This window comes from Didymosphaeria variabile, assembly GCF_027946475.1.
Source record: "Didymosphaeria variabile strain IMI 356815 chromosome Unknown scaffold_8, whole genome shotgun sequence".
Taxonomy (NCBI): domain Eukaryota; kingdom Fungi; phylum Ascomycota; class Dothideomycetes; order Pleosporales; family Didymosphaeriaceae; genus Didymosphaeria; species Didymosphaeria variabile.
The window spans coordinates 2,948,182-2,972,879 of NW_026611627.1; the positions used below are offsets into that span (position 1 = coordinate 2,948,182).

General features: G+C 50.8%; 9 protein-coding genes across 9 annotated transcripts; 3 read left to right on the forward strand and 6 right to left on the reverse strand.

Moving 5' to 3' along the window:
- Nucleotides 1-2,604: 2,604 nt before the first annotated feature.
- N0V89_011208 (uncharacterized protein) lies at nt 2,605-4,295 on the forward strand (the record flags this gene model as incomplete). The annotated part of the gene is made up of 2 exons (XM_056219941.1): nt 2,605-2,949; nt 3,771-4,295. 2 exons carry the CDS (start codon nt 2,605-2,607, stop codon nt 4,293-4,295), a joined length of 870 nt encoding a protein of 289 aa, XP_056067068.1.
- Nucleotides 4,296-5,148: 853 nt separating this feature from the next.
- On the forward strand, nt 5,149-6,397 carry N0V89_011209 (uncharacterized protein; the record flags this gene model as incomplete). The annotated part of the gene is made up of 3 exons (XM_056219942.1): nt 5,149-5,778; nt 6,072-6,135; nt 6,195-6,397. 3 exons carry the CDS (start codon nt 5,149-5,151, stop codon nt 6,395-6,397), a joined length of 897 nt encoding a protein of 298 aa, XP_056067069.1.
- A 1,481-nt stretch (nt 6,398-7,878) lies between these two features.
- On the reverse strand, nt 7,879-8,634 carry N0V89_011210 (uncharacterized protein; the record flags this gene model as incomplete). Its single annotated transcript, XM_056219943.1, has 1 exon — nt 7,879-8,634. One exon carries the CDS (start codon nt 8,632-8,634, stop codon nt 7,879-7,881), a length of 756 nt encoding a protein of 251 aa, XP_056067070.1.
- Nucleotides 8,635-13,538: 4,904 nt separating this feature from the next.
- Nucleotides 13,539-14,324, reverse strand: N0V89_011211 (uncharacterized protein; the record flags this gene model as incomplete). The annotated part of the gene is made up of 1 exon (XM_056219944.1): nt 13,539-14,324. One exon carries the CDS (start codon nt 14,322-14,324, stop codon nt 13,539-13,541), a length of 786 nt encoding a protein of 261 aa, XP_056067071.1.
- A 290-nt stretch (nt 14,325-14,614) lies between these two features.
- On the reverse strand, nt 14,615-15,865 carry N0V89_011212 (uncharacterized protein; the record flags this gene model as incomplete). The annotated part of the gene is made up of 1 exon (XM_056219945.1): nt 14,615-15,865. The coding sequence occupies one exon, from the start codon at nt 15,863-15,865 to the stop codon at nt 14,615-14,617; it is 1,251 nt and encodes a 416-aa protein (XP_056067072.1).
- Nucleotides 15,866-17,895: 2,030 nt separating this feature from the next.
- N0V89_011213 (uncharacterized protein) lies at nt 17,896-19,077 on the reverse strand (the record flags this gene model as incomplete). Its single annotated transcript, XM_056219946.1, has 4 exons — nt 17,896-17,943; nt 17,991-18,088; nt 18,139-18,272; nt 18,338-19,077. The coding sequence occupies 4 exons, from the start codon at nt 19,075-19,077 to the stop codon at nt 17,896-17,898; spliced, it is 1,020 nt and encodes a 339-aa protein (XP_056067073.1).
- A 1,032-nt stretch (nt 19,078-20,109) lies between these two features.
- imp3 (U3 small nucleolar ribonucleoprotein imp3) lies at nt 20,110-20,805 on the reverse strand (the record flags this gene model as incomplete). The annotated part of the gene is made up of 2 exons (XM_056219947.1): nt 20,110-20,303; nt 20,430-20,805. 2 exons carry the CDS (start codon nt 20,803-20,805, stop codon nt 20,110-20,112), a joined length of 570 nt encoding a protein of 189 aa, XP_056067074.1.
- Nucleotides 20,806-21,207: 402 nt separating this feature from the next.
- On the forward strand, nt 21,208-22,483 carry DIM1 (Dimethyladenosine transferase; the record flags this gene model as incomplete). Its single annotated transcript, XM_056219948.1, has 4 exons — nt 21,208-21,684; nt 21,736-21,802; nt 21,855-21,905; nt 21,957-22,483. The coding sequence occupies 4 exons, from the start codon at nt 21,208-21,210 to the stop codon at nt 22,481-22,483; spliced, it is 1,122 nt and encodes a 373-aa protein (XP_056067075.1).
- A 176-nt stretch (nt 22,484-22,659) lies between these two features.
- HIS7 (Histidine biosynthesis bifunctional protein hisB) lies at nt 22,660-24,441 on the reverse strand (the record flags this gene model as incomplete). Its single annotated transcript, XM_056219949.1, has 3 exons — nt 22,660-22,749; nt 22,806-24,251; nt 24,319-24,441. The coding sequence occupies 3 exons, from the start codon at nt 24,439-24,441 to the stop codon at nt 22,660-22,662; spliced, it is 1,659 nt and encodes a 552-aa protein (XP_056067076.1).
- Nucleotides 24,442-24,698: the final 257 nt, after the last annotated feature.

Genomic DNA, 24,698 nt, shown 5'->3' on the forward strand with positions numbered 1-24,698 from the left:
TAAGCAATAATGCGCGGGCAGAGCATGTTAAGACCGAATCGTGCATTCGGAATTATTTCATCGGAGCTTTGTAGAAGAGAGGGCGCGCCGGATGTTCGTGGTTCGCGGTTACCCTCGGTATAGGACCTTGTTAGCTACTGCTTTCCCCGTGATTTGGAAACAGGTCCATTCACAATGGCCGACATCAAAACAGAACCTCTGGGCGCCAGGCTCTACCCTTGTATCAAAGTTCAAGAGTTAGCAAGCAAGCTTGATCAACAGACATCAGCTTTCAAAGGCGTTTGGAACACCTGCCCCTCACCTATATGAATGGCTCAGGACACCCTCATATGTTCTTTATCGACTAAATCCTACAGTTTATGAGTCCGGGTGCTTTTATATGCGCTACACTCAGCCTATAGTCTTTCCACCTATATAGATAGGTGTCTAATTAGGCATGTTCAGGCATGCACTCTACAGTCAGATACACTCAGGTATATGTTACAATAGTTAGACATGTCCAGGTATGCACATCACACCCAGATACATTCACAGATACTTAGAGCATTAGTTTGAGGGGGGCTTTTGGATTGTTTGGTCACCAGTCATCAGAATCATAGGCAAACACCTGCTCCTTACCCATATGAATGTCTCATATTGAGTCTAGCTTAACTCGCTCTATGATACTTCTAGAATGCTAAAGCCTCGCAAACCGGCTTCTTTTCACCGCATTGACATCAAGACATGCATCACATTGGCAATGCTGCCTTTTCAGCTTAATCGCACGGGGATACACATCAACTGGCGCCACCTCTATATGAGAACGAAGGCAACCCTCAGAGGCCCCCTTGATGGAATCAACCAACGTTCACTCCCCTCCTAGCTCTGCCCTAGAGTCGCACTACCCATAAAAATCCACCCTCATCAGCACAATCGCCATTTAGTAACATAACGACAGCTCAGCAACGTGCGAAGCCGATGGATCCTCTATTCTTGAATCTACCAGGAGGTAAGTAGTAAGACTTGTCTTGCTCTTTTAGAGTGCACTAACTCATAGGGCAGAGCTCCGAAACCGCATCTATCACCTCACCGCTACAGCAGACGATGGGCCCATCAGGATCAAGCTCTGGAAGAAGGATGACGAGGTGACTCCCACCAACACTCCCAGTACCTATGCCGCCTTGACACGCGTATGCCGCCAGATCCGCGAAGAGTACCTTCCCAGTGAGTAGCTTTTATATAATGCGCTGTCCTGTAGCTGAAACGATCACAGTACAGCGACAAAATGCCTGGCTCTATGTCTACTACGAAGAACTCCACGATTGAATCGAGACTTTCTTCAACGAGGACAACCCTGTCAGGGCGCTGGAGATTGAAATCCGTCCCCTCCATAAGCCCCCCTATACTAGCGAGGGCACTCGGGAGGTCCAAGTCCAGCTTCTTCCCATCTTGCGAGCCCTAGCCAAATCGCCTGCCGGCTTCTTGTGTCGAGCCTTTGGACCAACTGAACTGAAGAAGATTTTGAATTCCAACGAAATCCAGGACGCGCACCGTCTTGCGACAGGGATGAACATGCTCTTGGGTGCTCAAAACACGAGTTATTCGGCTGTTCTCCGAGACACTTCTTGCAAGTTCCGCTCGTTTACCGTCAACTCTTTTAGGGGAATCCGGATCACTTTGTCCATAGGACCTGGAGCTGAAGACCTCCACATGACGACACATAGGGGGTGTTGGGACTTCTTGATGGAATTGGGACTGGAGCATGTGTTGGTTGCCTTCCAGTGGTTTCGAACGAACCTCGTCGTGGTGTGTTGGGATGACGATGAATCACGAATCGCCACAACGTTCGTTTACTAGTCTTTGACACTCAGGATTGTGCTCTGCGTTCTTGGAAAGGCTATATCTAGCAGTATGAGTATTAGCGCGTGGTCTGGAAAGTCGAGGAGATTATCATTGAGCATGGAATGAAACGTAGCGACGTAGTGAACATGCTCAAACGAGTCATGCTGAATATCTGCACGATCCGAAAGCACAAGCTGTTCGCACGCTACTTTCACTTTCACCTGCGCCTTCCCCTTCTGTGACTGCCCCGCAGTGACCACGGCAACAGGGAGCTCAACGCTTTGGACTACATACCTTTGTCCCTCGCTCAATATCCACGCCTCGCATACACCACGAAAACACTACCACATGAGCGCTGCTGCAAGGATGGAGTCGTCATTGTTGAAGCTCCCTGGAGGTAAGTGAAAAGGTCGTAATATCTGAATCACTACCACGTACTGAACATGATGCAGAGCTCCGCAATCGTATATACGAGCTTGTCGCTGTAACCGATGGTGAGCTGGTTAGGATCGAAAATCTCGGCCCTGTCAGCACATTCGATGACTTTTTTTTTCAAGCGTGGAGCTCACGCTGGTCTGACCCGCGTCTGCCGCCAGATTCGCAACGAGTACCTTCCCAGTAAGTCTCAAGATACCAAACGTTTGTCTTACGATTCTGTACTAACCGTTCGATATAGTATACCGACGATGTGCTCGCGTCTCGTTGAGGTACGACGACCTCAAGGTGTGGATGGATTCCCAGGATTGGCAAAATCCCATCAAGGAGCTTCATATCCGTTTTTCAATGCTCGACAACCTTGACTCATACATCGACTGGCTACCAATTTTGCGGGCTCGGGCTATCTTGAGGGTCTCCCACAACGATCACTTCAAAGTCTACGTCATCAAGGAGTACCTCGCGGATCCTTACAAAGCCCATGTTACAAACATCCAGCAGGTTATTGACCGCTGGAATGACTCCTGGGATGCCGTGCTATGTGCAGAACCCTGCCCTTTGGAGAGGGTTTCCTTGAAAGTCGCAATCGATGGAGTCCAGTTCGACTTCAAGCCGGTAAACAAGTGGCTGTCAAACGTGAATCTGGTGGACAAGTTTTTGCGTGAGCTGAAGTGGAAGTACGCTGGTCATTGGGTAACCCATCAGCACCACCCTGATAGTTTCACTTTCCGAACGACCTGTACTAAGGCGTTTCTTCAAGGTACAGGAGAGGGAAGAGCAAAAGGGAGTGTGATCTGGCAGTACATGTATTGGGAACCACTAGGGTCAGGATCAGGTGGAGGCACAGGATCGGAAAAGACTATGAGCAGGAGAAATGTTTTTGATAGATTGTTGATGAATACGAACAGCTCCTTCTTCTGCGAGTGCTAAAAGTAATCAATACATTCGAGTAATGATACTCAATAGTGTTGACCTGGTCCGTTCTATGCTCGTCGTTTGCCCGCCGTCCTCGCTTTCACCTGCGCCTTCCCCTGTACGGTAAGCGCGGGCCCGTGACCATGACGGCGACTAAGAGCGAACCATAAAAGCTAGTTACTTCTCGCCCTCGCAATCTCTACCCCTCACCTACGACACCACACCAGAAAGTGCAACGGCGCCGTCGCAGACATGGAATCTCCGTTCCTGAAGCTTCCTGGAGGTGAGTACGGGCACGCTGAACGATCCTAATGATTATAAATATACTGAGATGCTAATTCTTATCGTAGAGCTCCGCAACCGCATCTACGAGTTTGTCGCCACGGATGATGAGCCGGTCTGGATCATGCACTGCGGCGAAAGCAATGTGCATGTCGAGGACGGGGTCTACGCAGGCCTGACCCGTACCTGTCATCAAATTCGCAACGAGTACCTTCCCAGTAAGTGGTCTACGCATCGTCGGTACTTTGCGTTTTCCAGAGTCCGACGATGAGTTTTGAAGGTGCTGGACTAACCGACATTCCACAGTACATGGCCAGAATGCTCGCGTCGCAATACGCTATGATGACCTCGAGAAGTGGACGCAATCGCAGAGCATCCCCTTCAAGGAAGTCCATGTTGTGGATCACTACAGTGGTTTCTGCTCATATGCCAACTGGCTCCCAATCATGCGGGCACGGGCTACCTCCAACAGCCCATCTCGCATCCAACTTCACTGTATCGGCGCAATGCCAAATGATCACCCCCCATCGCGGTATACTTCGACCTTTCCCACAAAGGCTATAGACGATTTCAAAGAGAACCTCCAGGAACTCCTCGACCAGCAAAGCGGACCTCTAATGAACTTGTTACGCAAAGAACCTTGCCCACTGGAAAAGGCACTCTTCGGTGTTCTCGATAGTTGTATCCTGTTGGAGTTCAAGTCAAAGCCAAAGCAACTCGGAATGAGAGGTGAGAGCTCGGAGACCATGTTCCTTCAGGAGCTGGGGTTTGGAGGCTGCCCCCCCGAGCATTCCCAAGTCAACTACGACGGCACCTGGGTCGTGCGACTACACTATAACTAGGACCTCTCGAGAAAGAACAATGATCCGGGCATTGGTGTCTGGCACGAGAACTGTCACGTAGTTGTGAACTCTGTGCGTTTCCATGGTTCTTCAGGACGCGGTTGAATTGAGTTACGGATTATCAACAGCAGAACGCTCTTGACGAGTTGTCGGTCTCACACTCCAAGGGACACTCACTTGTCTTAAATGATTAAGAATAAATGAAATGAATTGCAGAATACGCGATGTGATTGGTCACACTCAGGAAACAACATACTTGTTCTATGACGTCATAATGGCCATCACCTTGTCTGAGCACAGGCCCGAGTAACGGTCCGTACTGCCTAGCCTCTTCTATCCCACTGCATGCGATGCAGATTGTTCTAAACCTCGTCAATGATATCGCTGTCAACACCCACTAGGCCAGTCATCGAAGCGCAGGTCACAGGGGACTGTGGCTGTGAGTCACTGAACTAGTAGGCTGATGCCGACCGTGACATTCGGTGTACACCCTTTCTAAGACCTGCATCTTACTCCATTATCGTTTGTTATACGGTAGTCAAAACTTACCATGCCAGCCATTTCCAACTTGCCTACTGAGTTGCGCCAACGTATACTGGCATTGGCTATGCCAGATGTAATTCCCGTTCGAAAACACTGGCCGCAAAGCATGCTTAACCTCCTGCACGTCAATCTACAACTCAGGAGCGACATGGGTTTCGTCATTGAATCATGGTCGCCTATCCATTCCTTCGCTCACTCCGAAGATATCACTCGGATCCAAACCCCATCCATCACGATACACGGACGAAGTTATAGTCTCAAAACCGAGCGCATATGCCTAGATGTCTTCCACAATTCGGAAGCATCGCAGATGATGACTACATGTTGGTGCCTCGGCCATCATTACTTCCGCAAGCCAGGCTACTGGCGCTCATGGGAGGAGGCGATTACGAAATTGCCGTCCTCGGCGAAAGAGATCTGGATTGATGTTACACCTGCACCCGCGGTTTTGCGTAACCGCCACGGCCTGACGATAAACTCCTTTGTGCATGATAAGCGCACGCAGCACTTCTTGGCGAGTCACAGCGGAGTAGTCGCGAGACTGATACGGCTTGTCAACGAGCACTATTCGGGCCGCGTCACCATCCGTGCAACAGGGCGATTGAGTGAAAGGAGCACATTCTTTATGAAAGCACTGCAGATTCAAACCGGCATTCCTGTTGAATTTGATGGCGTCTGGATTTCTGGCGAGGACACAGTTTTTGTGGATATCAATATCGTTGCTCGACAGATTGCGCGAACGGGAGTGGGTAGAAAAGCTGAACGTCGAGGGGCGCCGAATAGGTTGGCATGGTTGCGCGACGTACGTTGGTCTAGACAGACCTCATGGACCTATGCAAAGGTTGCACATGCTGGTGAAGAAGACTCTGCTATACAAGACCTGCGCGATTTGGTAAACTTCGCGAAAGAAGAGGGGGAAGTGGTCCTCGCGATGGACTCGGTGGGATCAGTGAGGCGGGCATTGCAGCACAAAATGGCGGAGGATCTTGGGTTAAAGACAGTGTCTGAGAGTATGCATGTGGGTATGGATGGGCGTGTAATCGTCACAAAAGGCCGACAGTAATATGAAGCCGCAGTTGCCTTCACCTGCGCCTTCCGCGTTTGCTAGCGCCGCCCCGCAATCACCGCGGCAATAATTGAAGCTCAACACCCCAGAATACTCCGCTCTCTCTCTATATGTATATATCTCTCTCTCTTGCCCTGTTCTTGCAACATAGCAATCGACTGCAATAGCTCGGCCGCATCAGCACCGTTGCGACGATGGGGCCTCAATCTCCGCTCCTGAAGCTTCCGGGAGGTGAGTCCATCTAGGTCGACGGATCTTAATGTCAAACACAGTGTTGATCTTTGCCGCAGAGCTTCGCAACCGCATCTACGAGCTCGTCGCCACAGATGACGAACCTGTCCACGTCGTACGCTGTTTCGACGATGGTGACCAAAGCGACACGAAGAGAGAAGGTCAAGACTTCAAGAGCAACTATGCAGGACTTACGCGCGTCTGCCGTCAGATTCGTGATGAATACCTTCCCAGTATGCCTTCTGAAACGTCCATACCCTAGGCTACCTCTTAATCGTATCATAGTTCACCGACAGTATGCTCGCATTTCGATAAGCTACGGTGACCTCGAGCAGTGGATCAAGTTGCTTGGCGAGCATCCCCCCATCAAAGAGCTCGAAGTCCGAATGTCAATCCCTGCATATCCCCGGCCCCACGGTCACAGCTGGGACTCGCAAGTTGACTGGCTCCCACTCCTGCGGGCGCAGGCAATTTCGCTGTCTTTGAAGGCTTCCCACAGCAATCGATTTCGTGTTAGGGTCTACTTCACCGACAAAGAACCCGACATTCATTCCCACCAGATGTGTCAAGATTCATTTTGCCCACAAATGCTAGAGTATGAGGAATGGGAAGACAAACAGACCTGCGTCAGAAACCTCCAGCAACTCATCGATAATCAGAACGCACGCTGGCTGGAGCTGCTATGCATTGATCCTTGTCCCCTGGAGAAGCTTTGCGTGTGCTACTCACGTCAGTGCCTTGTTTTCGAGTTCAAGCAGGAACAGAATTCTTCCGATCTAGCAGGGTACGAGAGCGTGTGGGTTGATTTCTATCATAGACTGGGGATAAGGTGCGCTTACTACCATAAGGGCGAAAGCGGTAGCTACGTCTTGCCGATGTGGTGCATTTATCCTGAGCAATAGATGAGAACGGTAAACAGGTGCGGAATTGCGGTGTGCAGCACCAGAGACCTGCAAGCTCATGATGGGATGTTATCGAGGGTACTTTCCTACCTGCGCTCGTGGTTTTTCCACTGCAACGGTGTACCAGGAAAAACACCGGGTTGATGGAGACCGAAAGTGGAGGTGGAAGAATGGCTAAACTCGAAGATCCCACTGGTAATGTTTCCACGGGTATCACAAAAGATCATGTCTTCCGCTATGTCGGGATACAGGACCGCCATTTGCTTCAACTTGGTCATGCTACTTGGTCATGCTAGTTAAGGGTTAGATAGTCAATCTCAAGGATGGTATCTCATTCGGCCGTGCCACGCGAGAAGTGGTGGAAGGCCCAATGGTTCTCTAATAGCGATACTCCTGAGGGGAAAAAAGCTCATTATGGAACTTGACTTCATCATTGTTCATGGATAGAAGGCGTTATAGACAGTGTCATAGCGAATTTCCATCGCAGTAATTGAAGCCCTTGAGTGAAACATTGGCTTGTTCCTATCTCAAAAGAATGTGTAGCGTATCATGCGAGCGAACTACCTTGAGTGCGCTACCAGGACCATTTGTGTACAATAATTTGCAAGTCTGCTCGCCATCACTCGACTCACCGCCCTTGTTCCGGACACAACTCCTCTCGGCGATTGCTCTGAAGCATCGTTATGAGGCTTGGGATCGGGTACATCCATCGTGGCTTTTCCATCAGTACCAATAGACAAGCGGTAAGAGAAGCATATACCCTTCACTTTCTTCCCACCCAGACCACGATAGCCAGTGTTCCGAGGTGGCAATCTCACCACAAATAATGTTTCGCAACTCATCAGCAACCCTCCTCGTACAGGCGTTTAGCCTCCGCAAGTTGCACGTCGCTCCAATACGCCGACTTCTTCGGATAATCGGCAGTCGGTACGATCCTCAAGTTCTGAAGAAACGGCCTCTGGTACTTTCCGAAAAGCTCTCTCCTGAGCGAAATAGAACCTTCCTTAATGAGATCTGCCGTCTCAGCATCAAACATGTTATCTAGCTTCTCGTCCATGTCCTCGCGTAGCGTTTGTCGCAGTTTAACGTAGATCGTCAGCCAGGCGCCTTCGGTAAAGCGACGCGAATTCCGGATCACGACTCGTGCCTTGGGGTTGCGAGAGCAAAAGCCGAATACAACCGGAGACATGGAGCGGTCGACTAGCTGGTTGATTGTGTAGCTCTTTTTCAAGCTTTCGTGGTCGTCGATGATGATGACGTTACGGAAGCGCTTTTGCAGTGTGTGCGTGCTGGAGAGAAGAAAGTTCTCGAAGTTTTCGATGCCATGGAAATGGATGTCGTTGTATCTTAGAGACAGCGTTCGAGCTTCATAGTTGAGTTGGCGACATACGTATTTCAGTTGGTTGGCCTCGCGTTTGGCTTCGTTGTTCCCGAATTGATATCGTAACAGTAGCTTTGGTGAGCCAGTGGCATCACCGGCAGTGCAGAGCAATGGTTTGAATTCTGTAAGAGCATACTCATAGATGGAGTTTCTAAGTTCTGGTGGGAGGTGAAAGAAGTAGCAGTGTGACTGATGCGGTGTAGAAAGTGCTGCCATCGCTTATCAGAGGGTGTCGCTCAATTGGTTGGCGTAACATCAACGAAACACATGCAAAATAAATTGAGCACTTGAATGAACAGATACAATATATGTAGCAAGAGAGCGGTCGAGCAAGTTATATGACAGACAGCTGGCAGAAAGGCGAGAGAGGAAAAGGATGAGATCCTACGTGTGGACGCACAGACCAGTGACATCAACATCAATTCGCGAGCTAACTAAAGGTGGAAAAGGCACTGGTAATGTCAAACCAGGAACTTGCGCGGAGGCTGGTGCGCTTGGAGCTGTCCAGGACCCATACGAAGAATACAGTACCTGCGGAGGGTGGCAATATGTGGGCTCAAAGATGTGTACACAGGTGCTTTCCATTCGAAAACAACACAACATTGGCTTGCGGAAGTCACAAACTGATGCGGTGATGCTTATTCGGTTCAATTCTGGAAATGTTCACCGCTGGGGGTAGGAGAAATCACATCACGTTAGCGCTTACCCCGCTCCTACATCTTATCGCTCTGTCGACTCAAATCGACATCGATTGGTGGCCTCGAATGCAAGCCAAGCGAGATCCCATGACTCGACGATTGTCGACATTGCATGAGACGCGTACGTGCTTTGCTGTACGATATCCATTGCACTTGAGATGTATTCGGATGGAGATAGTTGAGCAATTCTCCTCTGCAATCTCCTTCAGCCGTGAGACAAACGATTGCAGGTCGTCGAATGTTGTACGCTGCGATTGAGCAACATCACGTGATGATCCATTTGCCAAGGTATCCAGAAGGGTATGTCGTTGTTGACATGGACGTTGGTGGAGTGTGTGAATATAGTGTACATATTTTCTGCAGAGTCTACCAACGTCTTGAACGGAGTGTGGCCCTGCTCTTCGCCTTCCTCAGTTTGGATTTCCAGTAACCGTCCCGCTCTTGTTCTTCTCTACCGCTACGCACCAGTGTCACCGAAATAGATGACATTGAGCGTGACATCGGTCTTGAGTCCAAGTTATTGAGCATCCTTGCCTCGGTCAACGTACCTTTGCGATCGTCCACATTGCAAATCCGATCAACGAAATATTCCTCCATGAACCGCATGTATACGCGAATGTCATACAGTGTACTGCTCGCGCCAAGACTCACTCTGACCATTCCAAGCGGCATGCCTGTCCAGTTGTTTCCTTCACCACATCGTAAACCAGCGTCGTATATATGCCGTAGGTCGTCGTCCTTGAAGCTCAAAGCGTGAGCCATACCAGCTGGGTTGCAGAGACTACCGGCTCGAATATGAATATTGTTTGCCATAGCCTCGTTGCTTACGAGAGCTGTATTGAAGTAGCGTCCGTCCGCCCCAAACACATTGAACGCTACAGTAGCACCTTGTGAAACAGGGTCGCCGTAAGTCGATGCTGGGTCTTTGTATATTGCGCATACTGGTCGCCCATTCGAATGTCGCAAGGCTCTTAGTTGCTCATAGAGCTGTTGTGCCAGCCAACTCGTGTGTTTTGAAACTTGCTCGAGCCCACCGTACATTCTTTGATGGACGTCAATCGCACAACCCAGCGCTAAGATACTGTGTGCGGGTCCGGTCCCATCCTCCAATAAGTTGCACAAGCCTTTCTTCCTTGCTACCCAGGAGACCTCGTTGCATGTAATCATGTCCGTTGTGCCTCCGCCGAAGTATCGTCTTCTGTCGAATATGTGCGCCGCGGCTTTACGCACCAGCAGTGCCCCTAGGTTGGGAAATCCAAATATCTTATAGAACGACATCGTGAGAAAATCTGGAGCCGCTTCATGGTCGCTGAGATCGAGTGGGCTAGTGGATACGTACGCTGCGACGTCGAGTAGGATGAATGTGTTTTTGTGGTTCCCTTCTCTGCGCATAGTGGCCGACCAGCATAACGGTAATCGACGACCGTTCATGTTTGATTGCGCTGGGTACGCGAATAGTTCGGGCCTTTGCCATGCGCTCGCATCTTTATCCTCACTACCACGTCTTAGCCACCGTTCGGTGACATCGTCTGCATCATCACCACCGAAGCAGCAGTGTCGTTGTGCTAGCTCCCTTCCTCCCACAAGACTAGTGTGACAGTCTCTATGGTAATAGTAGTCAAAGCCCTGATCTTGGTCGCGAAAAGCGTCGAACACTAATTTGGTGGCCGCAGTAGCATTGGCAACAAATATGACGTCGAAATGATCAGGGTGGGCATTGAAGAGCTTCAAGACCTGGAGGCGTGTTTCTTGGACCACAGTTTGTGTAAGATTAGGCGACGAGGATAGAGCTGAATGTGGGTTCGCGAGTAGGAGTCTCTTCTGCTGTAGCGAAACTGCATCAATTAGAGATACTGATGGCAAGGTTGTGCCTGCGTGATCCAGGTAAGTGATGCCTAATACTGTCAACGCGAATACGTTCGCTTGTGAAACGGACGTACCATGAAGCATCGGATACTCTACCTTTCGTGCCGCTGAGATAGCATGATTGTATTGGCAACGATCGTCAACTTCGCCGCAGCCTGTTTTTGAACACGGACTGGCTTTTCGAAGCAGTCTGTTCAGCATACTGTTGGTGCGCAGCCTGATCGAACAGCGTCCGTAGGTTAGCCTCGACACACACAGGCACTTCGTGTATGCGAATTGTACGTACGGTGGCAGCGGTCCACGGCGTGTGATGGTGAAGGTGGATTCGTTTAGAATAAGGGCGGATTCCGGCCCATTATGTTGACGTTCTCCTTTCAAGTCGACCAGAGGGGTTTGAGATCGCTGGTGCGGCCGCAAGTAGAATGATGTACGGACAGGCGTGACCAGGCTATGTCCATCCCTTCTCGCAAACCATCACCAAGTCGCCAAGCCAAGTGCATGGTGCGTCAAGCTAAGTTACTTGTCGTAAAACTAGACGAGATGGAGGTCCCATCCCCTTAACAAATGCCGATTTCTATCACCATCCGCGCCGCAATTGGGCCACCCACCCGTACCCTTGGCCCATTTAGTCCGAGAGCTGACCATCTTAGGCCGACTGACCGTTCAATTCGTGGTGATGATTTCTCGGGTCAAACCTAGCTTACGTGGTTCGGTCAGAATGGGGCTACATACGCTCATTGGTAGTATTGCCGCCAATAGCAGGCGCTTGGTCGAAGCGAGGCACCTTGGATGGAAAGGCCACGACATACTGGCCCCGTGCTAGCGAAAATGATTCAAGGCGTACTTTGCGTATTTTGAAGGAATTCGACTTGTGTGGTGTGCTGCGGTGACCTCCTACAGGCTGCGATCGTGAGAACTGCGCCGCTGGAGGATTTGAGTAGATAAGTCGCACACCTATCCTCATCAGCAATGCGCCACTTGAAGGCCCGAGACTCCTCACTGTAGAACTGTATGCGCACTAGACGAAGACCCCGCCGATCGCTTTGTGCGTGCTTCGGTGCCCAACTTCCTCTAATCGCTCTCTCGAGAGCGTTGGTCCGAACACCAGCGCACCTTATCGATGTATTACGAACAGATGAGCCTTCTTGACAGCTAATTTCAAGAACAAGCCCGGGAAGTCCCTGCATCGGATTCGGGCGTATGTTGTATCTCCGTCGTAACGATCGCAAGCTGTTGCTCATGTAAGACTTACGCAAGTCGGAGCAACCCCTGTATTTCAAGGCTGTTTGTTTAGTCCATTGAGGAAGAATGTAAGATAGAGATTCGGCTTTTCCTCTGCGTCATCTCTGAGACTCCGGATGTGGTGTTGATGTAAAGGTTGATGCGCACCGTCAGGAGGCTGACCACCCAGAACTTGTAGTTGATCTTGGCATCAAGCCCGATTTCGTGCTCTTATCATCGTTCTTCCGGTAAGTTGTACGCCGATGATTTGGTGCAGATACAAACTGTCTTCTTTTAGTAATCCGCTGCAAAGTCATCATGCGGCGCAGTCTACATGCCCCGAAAAATCGAGGCAGATCGGGGAAACCCGCTTTGGGCCCCAAGCTTGAGTTCGTGGGGTAATCAACGGTAGCGTAGAATATCGATACCTATTGATACGTGCCTTCGTATCTTTGCAAGAGACGGGCGCGTCAGCGAAGCGTGGGGAAGTACGGGCAGGTTTTGAAAGCGTTCTCGTGCGTTCATGCGTCAAAGTCTAGATCGAGCTGCAGCCAGGTCGTTTAGAACATGATCTCTGGTGTATGCGTCGTGGATATGCATGCCTTGGCAACAACGTATGGCCACGTTCGATGGATGACTGTAATCTGAAAAGTGATGTCGTGCGGTCTTGCCTTCATTCTTTAGGGCTCGATATGCAGAGTGGTAAAGCGCCTGGATTGTACTTGATCACCGCATGAGCTATGATCAGATTCGTCCTTCTCTTGCATCACACTTCGATACGTTGTGAGCCGCTCCCTGGCATCATGGAATCAGATAGTGTTCGCATATCGGATGAGAGGAGATGCTGCAACATCGTACGCTCTCAGGGACTGAAGTGATTGGGTGTAGTGATGGATCTGAAGAGTGACCAGTGAAGTCAGAGGTGGGTAGGTGGCCCGTGCGATTCCAACGGGGTCCCACTTTCCAGCCCTGTTTCAGTGATGTGCCGCACGTACAGACCTACAACCCAGACATTCGGTGTCCGATGTTCTTAAATAGACTACTACTATCGGAGCGCTACCAGCTCAAGAGCTCTCCGACATTCGCACCCGATCATAAGCTAATGCAATCCTCAGAGCTATTTTCAACGAAGACCCCACCGTAGATCTGTCCTTCTCGCTGTGGTATGGGCTCTTGATACCCATCCCAAACCACCGTCTCCGTTTCCGTTGGCTTCTTTGCCATACCGAGCTGTAACTGCCCTCCGCCCGAATTGTCGTTAGGTAGCTTGTCGGTAACATCCTTCAATGGCTCATTCCCCGCCGAATAGTAGACTTGTATCGTACTATATCCGCATTAACTTTCTGGAATCCTTATCAAAAAGGGGATGGGATTGTCATACTTATTCAAATAGTCCAATTGTATCGCAAAATTCTGCCACGCATCGTTCCGAATCGGCGTGCGGAATAAAAACTCGTTCTTCGAATTTTGGATCCTCCAGGCGTTCTTCTCCTCAGGTGCATCGATACCGCTTCCACCATCAACGGGCAACACGACTCCTCCAACAAAAGTAAATTGATTGCCGCTGTAGTCGGCCTTCTCATGCCACACATTCATATACTCGTGACTCAGGTTGAGTGGTTTGCTCAAGTCTTGTCTCACGCTCCAGTGGAACGTGACCACGCCCTGATCCGCTGCATCAGCTCCAGCTGCGTTCTTATCATCCTTGAGTAACAAACCCGCACGTCGAAAGCCGTTCTGCAATCCTTGCCCGGAGCGAAAGAGTGACTGGTCGTTGATGGTGACTTCAAGCGAGCGATGCACGCCCAACGTATCGAAACGGGAAGTTGTAGTGTTTGGCAGGAAGATAATCTGGCTCCACGTCAAGTTCTCGCCCTTGACGTATTGCGTGCTGTAGGGCGATACGTCGGTGAGATCGAAAGAGTTGGTAGAAAGATTCTGCAGCACACGCCCATCGAAAACTATTGGGCATTCAGCGGCACCTCGTTGGTAAAGGTACGGCGATGGAAGAGCCAGAGCAAGGTTCGCTAGCCACAAGTATTGCCACATCGTAAGGTCACGATGCTTTCGACAGACGACGAGTATCGGAATGCGCACAATTGGCACGCAAGGTGGACACATTGCTGAAGTTGGGACCTATAAAGCGTGAGTTAACGCAATGTGAAAAAGTGGCTAGATCTATACGATCGATTCAATCTATTTAGATGAGCTATAGAGTGGAAGCTGCAGCTACCCGGTATCGGGTAAAGTCCAACCCATTCCAAAAACCGTCCGTACCGTCTAGCCGCATATATTTCTGATATACGACCACATCCCAGCCACTATACAGCTTCCCGAAGAACCTAATCGACATGTAGGCGTTCCTCAATGCATAGCAAGTAGCATAGCGCCGCAAGAAACCCACCAACGGCCTATATGCCTTGCGTCAACGACTTATGGAATAGGGCCAGAAGCTTCTTTTCATCGTCTCCGTGGGTTTTGTACCTCTCGAAATGCTCCAAAAGCACGCCGATCCCAATACCGCGGACCAAGTTCTGTGGGTAGATCCTAAGGTTTGGGGCTTGTAGAAGAGGCCTTGCGTTATCTTGCGGCCACCCCAGCATTTCTAGATATGTCTGCGCCACGGGACTGATGAAATCCAACCCTAGGGGGATCGTATTGCGTAGAGCATAGTGTATAATCATACCGTAAACAAGTGGCGTCGACCTGATTGGCCCATATTCGTCTTGACTTCTGTTGTGACTTCCGTTGACGAACCGGTACGGATTGATGACGAATTCGATACTCATCCAAAGATGATGGAAGCAGAAGGCGTCGAGCCGCACATACTCTTGATAGGGCATAAAGAGGATCAGGTTGAAGTTTACCGGAGTTTCTAGAGTCTGGAAGAGGTGCTCTTCGAGATCCACATCGCGCCCGCTCAATATGGTGACCTTCTTTAGCCATCGGCGTTGTGACGGAGCGCATGCGGCAAAGAATTGCTCGACTTGAACGACGCCCACACCAGCTTCGTCTGTAAACAGTACGCCGTTGTACTTCAATTCTATCCGGCACGTCTCGCGCCAAAGCTTCTTACAAACGTATTTGAGCTGATTGAATTCAGAGCCGTCCTTTTGCAAGTAGTGGGCAAAGATAGTGTCGGACGCATTGTTGAGGGTGTTTGAGCGGTTGCTGACTTCGAGAGCAGGCCCGCCATTGCCATGCTGCTCAGATGATGTAAAACGGCAAGATTTCTCGCTAGTGGACGGTGATTCAGCCGCGGGAACGCTCCAGGTTTGATCGTTTGGTGAAGCGCTGCTGGAAGCTTCTGGAACAACGACGTGCTCTAGGAGATCATCTTCACTTGTCAAGACGTATTCGTAGATCGAGTTCAGAAGTTCGCTCGGTAACTTCAGCAACGCTGAGGTAGTTTTGGTGGCCACGGCCTTCGCGCCGGCGCATATTATGGCCGAAAGTTTGGGTCGCTTCGCTTTTGGCAGGGCCGCGTTTCCGTCATTCTGACATTGCTTCGCCATCGTGTTCGTGGAACGAGAGCGTGAGTCGGTGGCGTGGCTCGCGGACAGAGCGTCATCCGTATTGTGTTGACGTTTCGATATGATGGTCACGACTGGGTGTTGAGAGAGGGGGTGCGTGAAGAAGAGGTTGAATGCGCCGCTCTCCATGCTATGGAGCCCCTATCGCGGGTTCCAAGGTTCCATCCTAGGTGTTACCACTCAACAACAACCTAAGTCAAATCAAGCATTTCCCACGAACGTTGCCTTACAGCACGTGATCAAAGTGCTGAAAGAAGACCTTGCTTTAGCAAGCGGTGATTACTTGTGTTCTTTTTCACTACTTTCTGTCCTTTTCACACTCTGCTCCGTCGCCGCCGATCTGGGATCAACGCTGCCACCGTTAGCAATCCTCTCAACGTCTTTATTTTGCTCACTTATTGCGAGACTATTGGCAGCCGCCTTCAATGTCGCGATTAGTGAGTAGATTGGCATGAACACGAACGTGAACATATCAATCACCCGTAAAACACCGCCTCAGAGTCCGGTACGATGGATATTCCACCTTGGACACGAGATCCAGAGCAGAAAAACGTATGCAAGTGAGGAAGCGTGTAAGCGGCCAACGTGGTGGATAACATTATGGGAGCACGTGTGCGTGCGGGTCCGAGTATGTAGTTTGAATTCAAGATATAAATATCCGCAGTGGCCTAATTAGCATTTGATTGTAGGACTTCGGAAAAGGGCTTCGCACAACACATCAGAGTGAGATGGTTGAATCACAGAATTTTTCGGATATCTGAGAACAAGAATTTGATGAGGCTTTGTTGACGAGCTGACATACCCACGGTAATGCGGTGTGCTGCACATGGCCGTCAGTCGCGATCATTTGAGGAGCTTCACTCTCCGGACCCTCGTATCTTTGAGGCGAGAAGCAGATGAGGCCATGCAGATACCAGCGTTCAAGTTGAGACGTTGGGTTGACGTGGGGGGTCCCCGAGGTCGCTTCAAAGTTAGCGTACTACGGTGTTCCCTGTCGTGCCTGTGGGCACTGTGTGACGTCATGTGCTTGTGGAATGCTCTTTGCGAGCGAATAGTTTTGCAATATCTAAGCATTTGTAAACGTAGCAAGAGCAAGCTTTGAAGGCTCAAGCCGTTGAACTGTGAAAATGTATCACCCACCGTTCGAAATACGCATCCGCTTCAGATGACGATTCAATACAATAGCCTATAGAACGAAACACCACTGAGCCTGGAAAGTCGGCTTCCCGTCAAACAAGCATCAATTCGAGTTCGATCCACCAAAATATCACTAATCACATCTCGACAACTGATCCATCTACCCTCCAAGTCTTCTCATTGTCCCAATTTCTCTCTCGTAAACCAACTGAGACAAATACTCCTGCAAGGCAAGCTCCCACTAACCGATCCCTCGAAACCTATTTACCAGTCCCACATCCGCCCTCAGTGGGAGCCTCAGTGGGAGCCTCAGTGGGAGCCTCAGTGGGAACCTCAGTGGGAACCTCAGTGGGAGCCTCAGTAAGAGCCTCAGTGAGGTTCATGTCTGGCTCCCAATACATGCAACAAGACCAACAGGCCTACGCTTGGTCAGCTCACCTATACCTTCAGACACGAAGATACGACAATCATACGCCGTTTAGGCCCGGTACCCCAGGCGCACAATCCAAATCCTCTGCAGTCTTAAAGCAACTTTTTTCGCAGATCCTTCCCGCGTCCCCATGGGAAGTTGTGTTTGGAGGGAAAGAGGTAGGTATGGCGAAGGTAGGGGCGAGGAGGGCGATAAAGATAAAAAGGGGTTGCATGGTAGTGGTTCGGCGTGAGAATGAGGCTGAGACTATCGCATTGTCTTTAGGATCGGTAGCAGCGGAAAGTGGATGTTTAAGGTACGGGCGTGGTTACACCAAGGGAGTTGTGTTGGTATGATGGCGGGGATGTCTTACCGTGGTATGCGAAGCGTAGAGCTAAGTCGGCTTTGTCGGTAGATTAGTATAAGACACCTGATGAACGGCGTATGTCGGAATCGTTGACTGTTGCATATTAGTATGATAACTTGGCGATGGACAATTATATGATGCCGTGTATGCATCGGCTAAAACGCAGAGCAGATGTCACGCTCGGCGCTCTCTACGAGAACGCAAATGGAGGGGATGCTTGAGTGATATTGATTGACTGTTCGTTTATCAGAAAATTGCTACAGCATTCGGCGGGCTTGCCACGCCCCCCGGAATCTGCATTGTGTCAGCCAAGTGAATCAATATTCGGAATGCTAGAATACCTTCAACGGCACGCTGGAAACGAAGCAAGTGTACCGACCCAGCTGATCCGCCTTCTCGCACAGTCGCTCTAGATCAAACATCTCTCCTATCGTAACACCTATGCCAAGTTAGCTAACGCCGTCGAGGCAAGGAAAGACTCGTAGTTACCCCATCCAGCTAAACACCATTGATGAATCAACCCTCCTCCTTGCATCTCATTTTCCCATGACTCTCCTTTCCAGATACCACCGGGCTCGTTGTGTTTACCGACCAGCGGCGACATCTCGAAGGATGGTGCATCACTACGCAGTCAGCTACCATACTACAACATCAAGCAAAAGATGATGACTGGTGAAGGGTAACATACCCTGCAACGGCCACAAATCCCGATTCCCATATCCACTGCAACACATCCTTGCTACTCTCCACCCCCAGAAACTCCGCAACTGGCTTTGCCCCCTGCGCCTTCCTCTCCGCATCCCCCAACGCCTCATAATCCCTCGTAAACCCCGTCCGCAGCAGCAACATATCCCCCTCTCTAGGCTCCACCCCTGTCTCCTTCAGCATATCCTTCAACACCGCCGCCGAAATACTCTTCGGCTGCAGCGCATTCACACTCTCTTTTCCTTTCTTCTCCAAATACCTCGGATAGTCCAAAATTACCGCCCTCGTCGTAATTCCGCCGGCCTGCACCCACCGATCAATCCCAATGACCTCGCTCTTCTCGATCTCCGCCTGGCTGCGCCCGCCATAGAACTGCTTCGCTTTCTGGTACCCGTAGTGCCGGAAGCCGTCCCACTGGCTGCTGCTCTGCGTGTTGATGTCGATGAAGTCGTCGTTGACGACCCGGGGTGCCTTACTATGGAGTCGCCATTTGAAGCCCGGCCGGTTGAAGGATGGGTATGTCGGTAGATTGAGGTACCAGTCGAGAGAGACGCGCTCGCCGAGTTGAATTTCTTGTGCGGCCTGTTTTACGATGGCGGGGGTGAGGAGGTTTAGGGCACCTAACTCGTCGTTGGGTCCGTAGAGGCCCCATGCATTTCCTGGAGGGCCGTTTTTGTCAAGTGGGAGAGATGAGAATGGTGGTCGTGTTGTTGTTGGAGGCATTTTGCGACGCGTGATGACTTCAAGTTGTTATTTTGCCGCTAGATTAATTCCCGGGTACGTCTTGGTGATTCCAACGATTTGTGGTATTTCGTACTGATGACTCGGTTTTGTAGTTGCTGATAGTTCGGGCTGATGATGCACCTAACTGTGGGGTTGGTGGTGCGGGGTCGCTCCTATTATTACACTTTGCTGCTGATTTGTACTAAACTAGCTATACGAACGGCCATGACGACAATCAATGGTCAATACGTATGTTTTAACTTCTCCGGTTCATTTGGAAACCGATGTACTACGACCGTTGTTTCGAAAGGAAGCACATCGAGATTTGTCTGTCGGCAGGTCTATGAAAATCAGCTCAGCTTCTATTGATCTGTAGTTTCAGAACTATCGTATGAGATTCATTAGGCGTGAAGACTGGTACACTTTTCCGTGTTCTCCATCTCCAAAACAAGAAAGACAGCAGTCAAGACAGCGATTCTTTAAACCAAAGATGTAAACCAAAAGTATTTAGCATAAAGAAAGGAGCGTCCCCCATATTTCTACAGGTTAAGTCTAAAGAAACCGGGCGAACCGATTTGCTTTCTTGCCCCGTTGGATCGAACTGGTGCGATAGCACAGCCAACCCTGAGGGACAGTAAGCCAATGCCCATTACCACCTCGGACACGGCATCGCGCTACCCTCTAAACACCCCACTGAAGGTTACCTTGCGGCCCGGGGGTGCTTGTTGTAGAACTTCTGAATCAGAGTGCATATATAAGTCACGAAAGTGAAGGTTGGTGGTGATTGGGGTTTGAGGTGACAGACTGAGCGTGAGAAGTTGTTGAGGTAGTGCTGCCTAGGCAACGGCGAGTCTTCACCGACAGTTCGTCGCGAAAGAAATCGTCTTACTCGCAAGGTCAAGATTGAAAGTCGATTGACCCTCACCTGGGTATTGTATAACGTGAACGCCCAGTAATGCTATAAACCATACGCCATCCAATGCACAACTCTTTTTACTCCCATCTCTTGGACCATCATGCACCCCCTATCTCTTATAGCGCCTCCAATTCGAAGTCGTCGAGTTGATCACGGTATTTCATGATGTTCTTCTTGATCTTGGACGAGTCCACCCACGTCACGAAATCTTCCATATTCCTAGTGACCAGATAGGCCGGCTCGGTAATAACGTCCGTACCGACTCTGACATGGCCTTGTTCGATAAACTTTATGGCAGCCGTGACGTTGTCTAAATGTCCTAGTCAGTGTACTGCTCAAGCGTAGGGGTCAAATAGGTAGTCGTAGTTGTCTTGGCCAGCTGCTGATGTCTGAGAGTTCCAGGCATCCACCACAGTCATATTTTGTCATTACGTACCTGCCATGCGCAACTTGGTCATAACAACAGGTAGCCTTCTTCTACAGAAGGCTGAAACTGTGACTTTGTGCTCCACATCTGACAATTTTCCACGACCTGACCCGCCCGTTCCCAGTATGCCCATTGTAAATAGCTTCTCGAGCATGAGCTCTTCGTGCTTCCGTCGAAACTCGTCGTTCGGCTCGAGTGCCGCCAATTTATGAGCTAGCTGTCGCAAAGATCCTGCTAATCTATTGTATTTGGTATAATCGTCGCGCTTCTGAATGCCGTATGTGCGCATGACTTCATGCTCGCGGTGCTGGTTGTCCGATTTGTACGTATTGAAATCCACCTTTCGAAGGAGCTTCTGCTCATGATGCTTGAGCTTGCGACCCATCGTTGGCGCGCGCGATCTGTTGGTACCGGGGTGTGAGGGCGAGGCTGCGTTGATTCGTCGATAGACTGCAGCAATCCAAGGGGAGCGAGTGTGTGGAGGTTGTCAATCCTTCGTGAGGTTGAGGTTGCGGAGAGACGCGAATGCGAAAAGTAGGGTTTCGCCAAGATTTCGGCTCTTATCGATAAGAATTTTATTCCAACATCCCACCACAGCTCTGATCGCAACTCCACGCGCAACCGGACCCCCGAAACCTCCGCTGTTCGCAGCTTCGACCTTTTTCCGGTCATATTCGCTCGCTCGCTCTCGAACAACCTCACAAGCTCGCTATCCCGAGTGTCTATATCCAATTGGACGCTCCACTCCGCTCGACCGCTTCTATTTCGATCAAACCCACCATCCACAATGCCGAAAGACAAGAGAAAGCGCCCCGGCGCCACGGAATCATCCCCGTACTCAAAGCCCTCTGCAAAAGCCTCCGCCGCACACAGCATCTTCAAAATGAACCACGATCTCGGGCAACACATCTTGAAGAACCCCGGCGTCGCCTCCGCCATCGTGGACAAGGCGAACCTCAAGCAGAGTGACCACGTCCTCGAGATCGGCCCCGGTACCGGTAACTTGACTGTCCTCATCTTGAGAAAGGCCAAGACAGTGACGGCAGTGGAAATGGATCCCCGTATGGCTGCCGAAGTAACGAAGCGCGTGCAAGGTACACCTGAGGGAAACAGACTGAAAGTACTACTGGGAGATGCGATTAAGATGGATTACCCCCATTTCGACGTGTGTATCAGTAATACTCCGTACCAAATCTCGTCGCCTCTTGTCTTCAAACTTCTTTCTCTTAAGAATCCGCCACGGTGTGCTGTTCTTATGTTCCAGGTCAGTAGGTCCTAATTAGGTTGCAAGAAAGAAGCTGACGACAATACACAGCGTGAATTCGCCATGCGTCTCTTTGCCAAACCAGGAGAAAAGCTATTCTCCCGTCTTTCCGTTAATGGTCAGTCTATCATGTCGAGTGAAAGCAAAAACACATATCTAACCGTTCCCAGTCCAAATGTGGGCCCGCGTCTCGCACGTCATGAAAGTCGGGCGAGCGAACTGTACGTAAAGCCAATATTTCCCGGTCCTTGCAGCCTTACTAATCTATCTAGTCAACCCCCCGCCCAAAGTCGAGTCCAACGTCGTGCGCATTGAACCCAAGCATCCCCGCCCCCAAATCTCCTACGAAGAGTGGGACGGCCTCCTCAGAATATGCTTCGTGCGCAAGAACAAGACGCTAAGCGCGAGTTTCCTCGGGACAAGCGCTGTCGTGGAGCTCCTCGAGAATAACTACAAGTTGTATTGCGCGCAGAACGATATCCCGATCGACGAGTCGGCAGACGATGCGCAGATGAACGACGCTGGCAACGCGGATGAGATGGACGTCGAAGAGGAGTTCAAGGGGTTTTCCGACCCCGATGACGTCGACGACGAGGTACCCGATTTCTTCAAGACCGCGCAGAAGAAGGGTGGTAATCGGAAGAAGAACAGGGGCGCGGTGACGAGTATTGTACGGAAGAAGATAGAGAAGGTGCTGGAAGAAACGGAACTCGCTGAGAAGCGCGCGCGGATGTGCGACGAAGGTGATTTTTTGAAGCTGCTTTATGGGTTCAATCAGGAGGGGATACACTTCGCGTGAGGGACGATACAGCAGAGCATTTCCGGCGTTCTAGGGTCTCGAATTCGATACCATGTAGGGAGCATCACTGGCGTTTGGGGTGATACCAAAATGATGTAGCACGGGCGTCTATAGAAGATATGACCGATATCTAAAGTCTATCCAATCCGATGAAGAGGACTTTCCAAGCGGAGCGTCTACACGGCGTCTTCAAATTGCCGCACCAGCAGTCCCTTCTCTTGCAAGAAGTCCTTCACCTGCTTAACCGTGTATTCTCCACGGTGGAACTGCTTAGCATTAGCACATGGCCCCGATTGAAAACAGAGATGAACATATCACGTACCATACCAGCCCCCAGCGCAGCATCAGTAGGCGTCTTCGCAAACACCTCTTCGAAATGCCCCGGATTCCCTGCTCCGCTGCTCGCAATAACGGGGATCTTTATCGACGCCTTCACATCGTTGATAAGCTCAAGATCAAACCCGCTGTTCGTCCCATCCTTATCTATGCAGTTTAGCAGGATCTCGCCTGCACCCATAGCCTCCACCGCGGTGACCAGCTGCTTTACGTCGAAGTCGCGGCCCTCGCGGCCACCTTTGATGGTGCACTGGTACCAAGCGTACTCCTCGCCGTTGGGGCCCTTAGTCGCGGTCTTGATGGTGTGGTGGGGCGTTGCATCGGGGGAGGAGACGTAGACGCGGCGGGGATCAATGCTAATGACGACGGCTTGGTTGCCGTAGGCGGAGGAGATGGTCTCAATGGCGGTTGTGCCGCTTAATTTGCCACCTCGTGCGTGATACTCTTCTGCGGCGGTGACGGCGTCGGAGCCGATGCTGACTTTGTCTGCGCCGGACTTGAAGTACATGGTCGCGATGTCGAGGGCGGAGATCTTGGTACCGTCTGTGTCGACGGTGTCTCTAATACCACCGCCGATTGTGAGGGGCACGAAGACGGTCTCGCTGGTTCGTCGCAGGATCTCGAGCATCGGCGTGTCGGCTACAGGGCAGTTGCGGAAGGATGTGATGTTGAGGAAGGTGACTTCGTCGGCGCCCTGCTCGTAGTACTTCTTCGCCATGTCGACTGGCTTTCCCAAGTTGCGCACCGCGCCGCCTGAACTCACGCCGTCTTTCTCTCGTACATCGTACTGGTCGCCCTTTGTAACGACGAGGTCTCCCTGATCATTTGTCCGCACGTCCAAACACGCGATGACTCTCCGTGTCAGGCCCTCTCTTGTTGCTTCTGTTGAAGGAACTTTTGGTAGCTTTTGTGATCGTTGGCCTTCACAGAATGCTTTCAGAGCGCGCAGACCAGCCGCTCCGCTCTTCTCGGGGTGGAACTGCGTAGCAAAGATATTGTCCTTCGCCACTGCACCCACAAACTCTTCGTCGCCATAGCGCGCGGTCGCCACTTGCCAGCCCGCCTTCTCAAGCTCACCCTCCCTATAAGGCGCAGCGTACGAGTGAACGTAGTAGTATTTCGACGCCGGTCGTAATCCGTATAACGACTCATCAGTAACCTGGTCGGCCCGCGAAGTGTTTGCGCTGTTCCATCCAATGTGCGGTACGCTCTTGTCCTTGCTGTCGAATTTCTTCAGCCGTGCTGGTATTACACCCAGTCCTTTTACTTGTGGGTCCTCTTCCGATCCCTCAAAGAGTGCTTGTAACCCTACGCAGATTCCCATAAACGGCTTCCCAGCTTTGATGTGTTCGCGGATGGGCTCGATGTAACCCGCTTTCTCGAGGTTCGTCATGCAGTGGCCGAAGTGGCCAACGCCGGGAATGATGAGTTTCTATGGGTGCGGCTGTATCAGTACGTGTCAATTGGTGCATGTAAAGCAAGCAGCTGGGCATTGTTACCTCTGCAGCAGGCACATCGGCGGGCGACCTGACCCATTCTACAGTATAGCCAACTTTTTCTATGGCATTGACGAGCGAGCGCACGTTTCCGGCGACATAGTCGAGCATATGAACCGTCGGCATCGCGTTCAATTGGTGTTTGTAGGGTGTGGTGAACGAATGACTGGTCTTTGGAAATTATTATATGCTACTGACTCATGACGCGGTTGCGCGGGCTTGCCCCGCCATCGGAGGGGTAGAGAGAAGGCGCGCTAGGGGAACAACGCGTTCCCAAATGTTCCCGCTGGATGCCTTATACATCACATGCTCTGATCCTCTCCAGGGCTGAGATACCCCCGGGGCCTGTGAACATAGTCGTGTCCATCGTTGGATATTTAGAT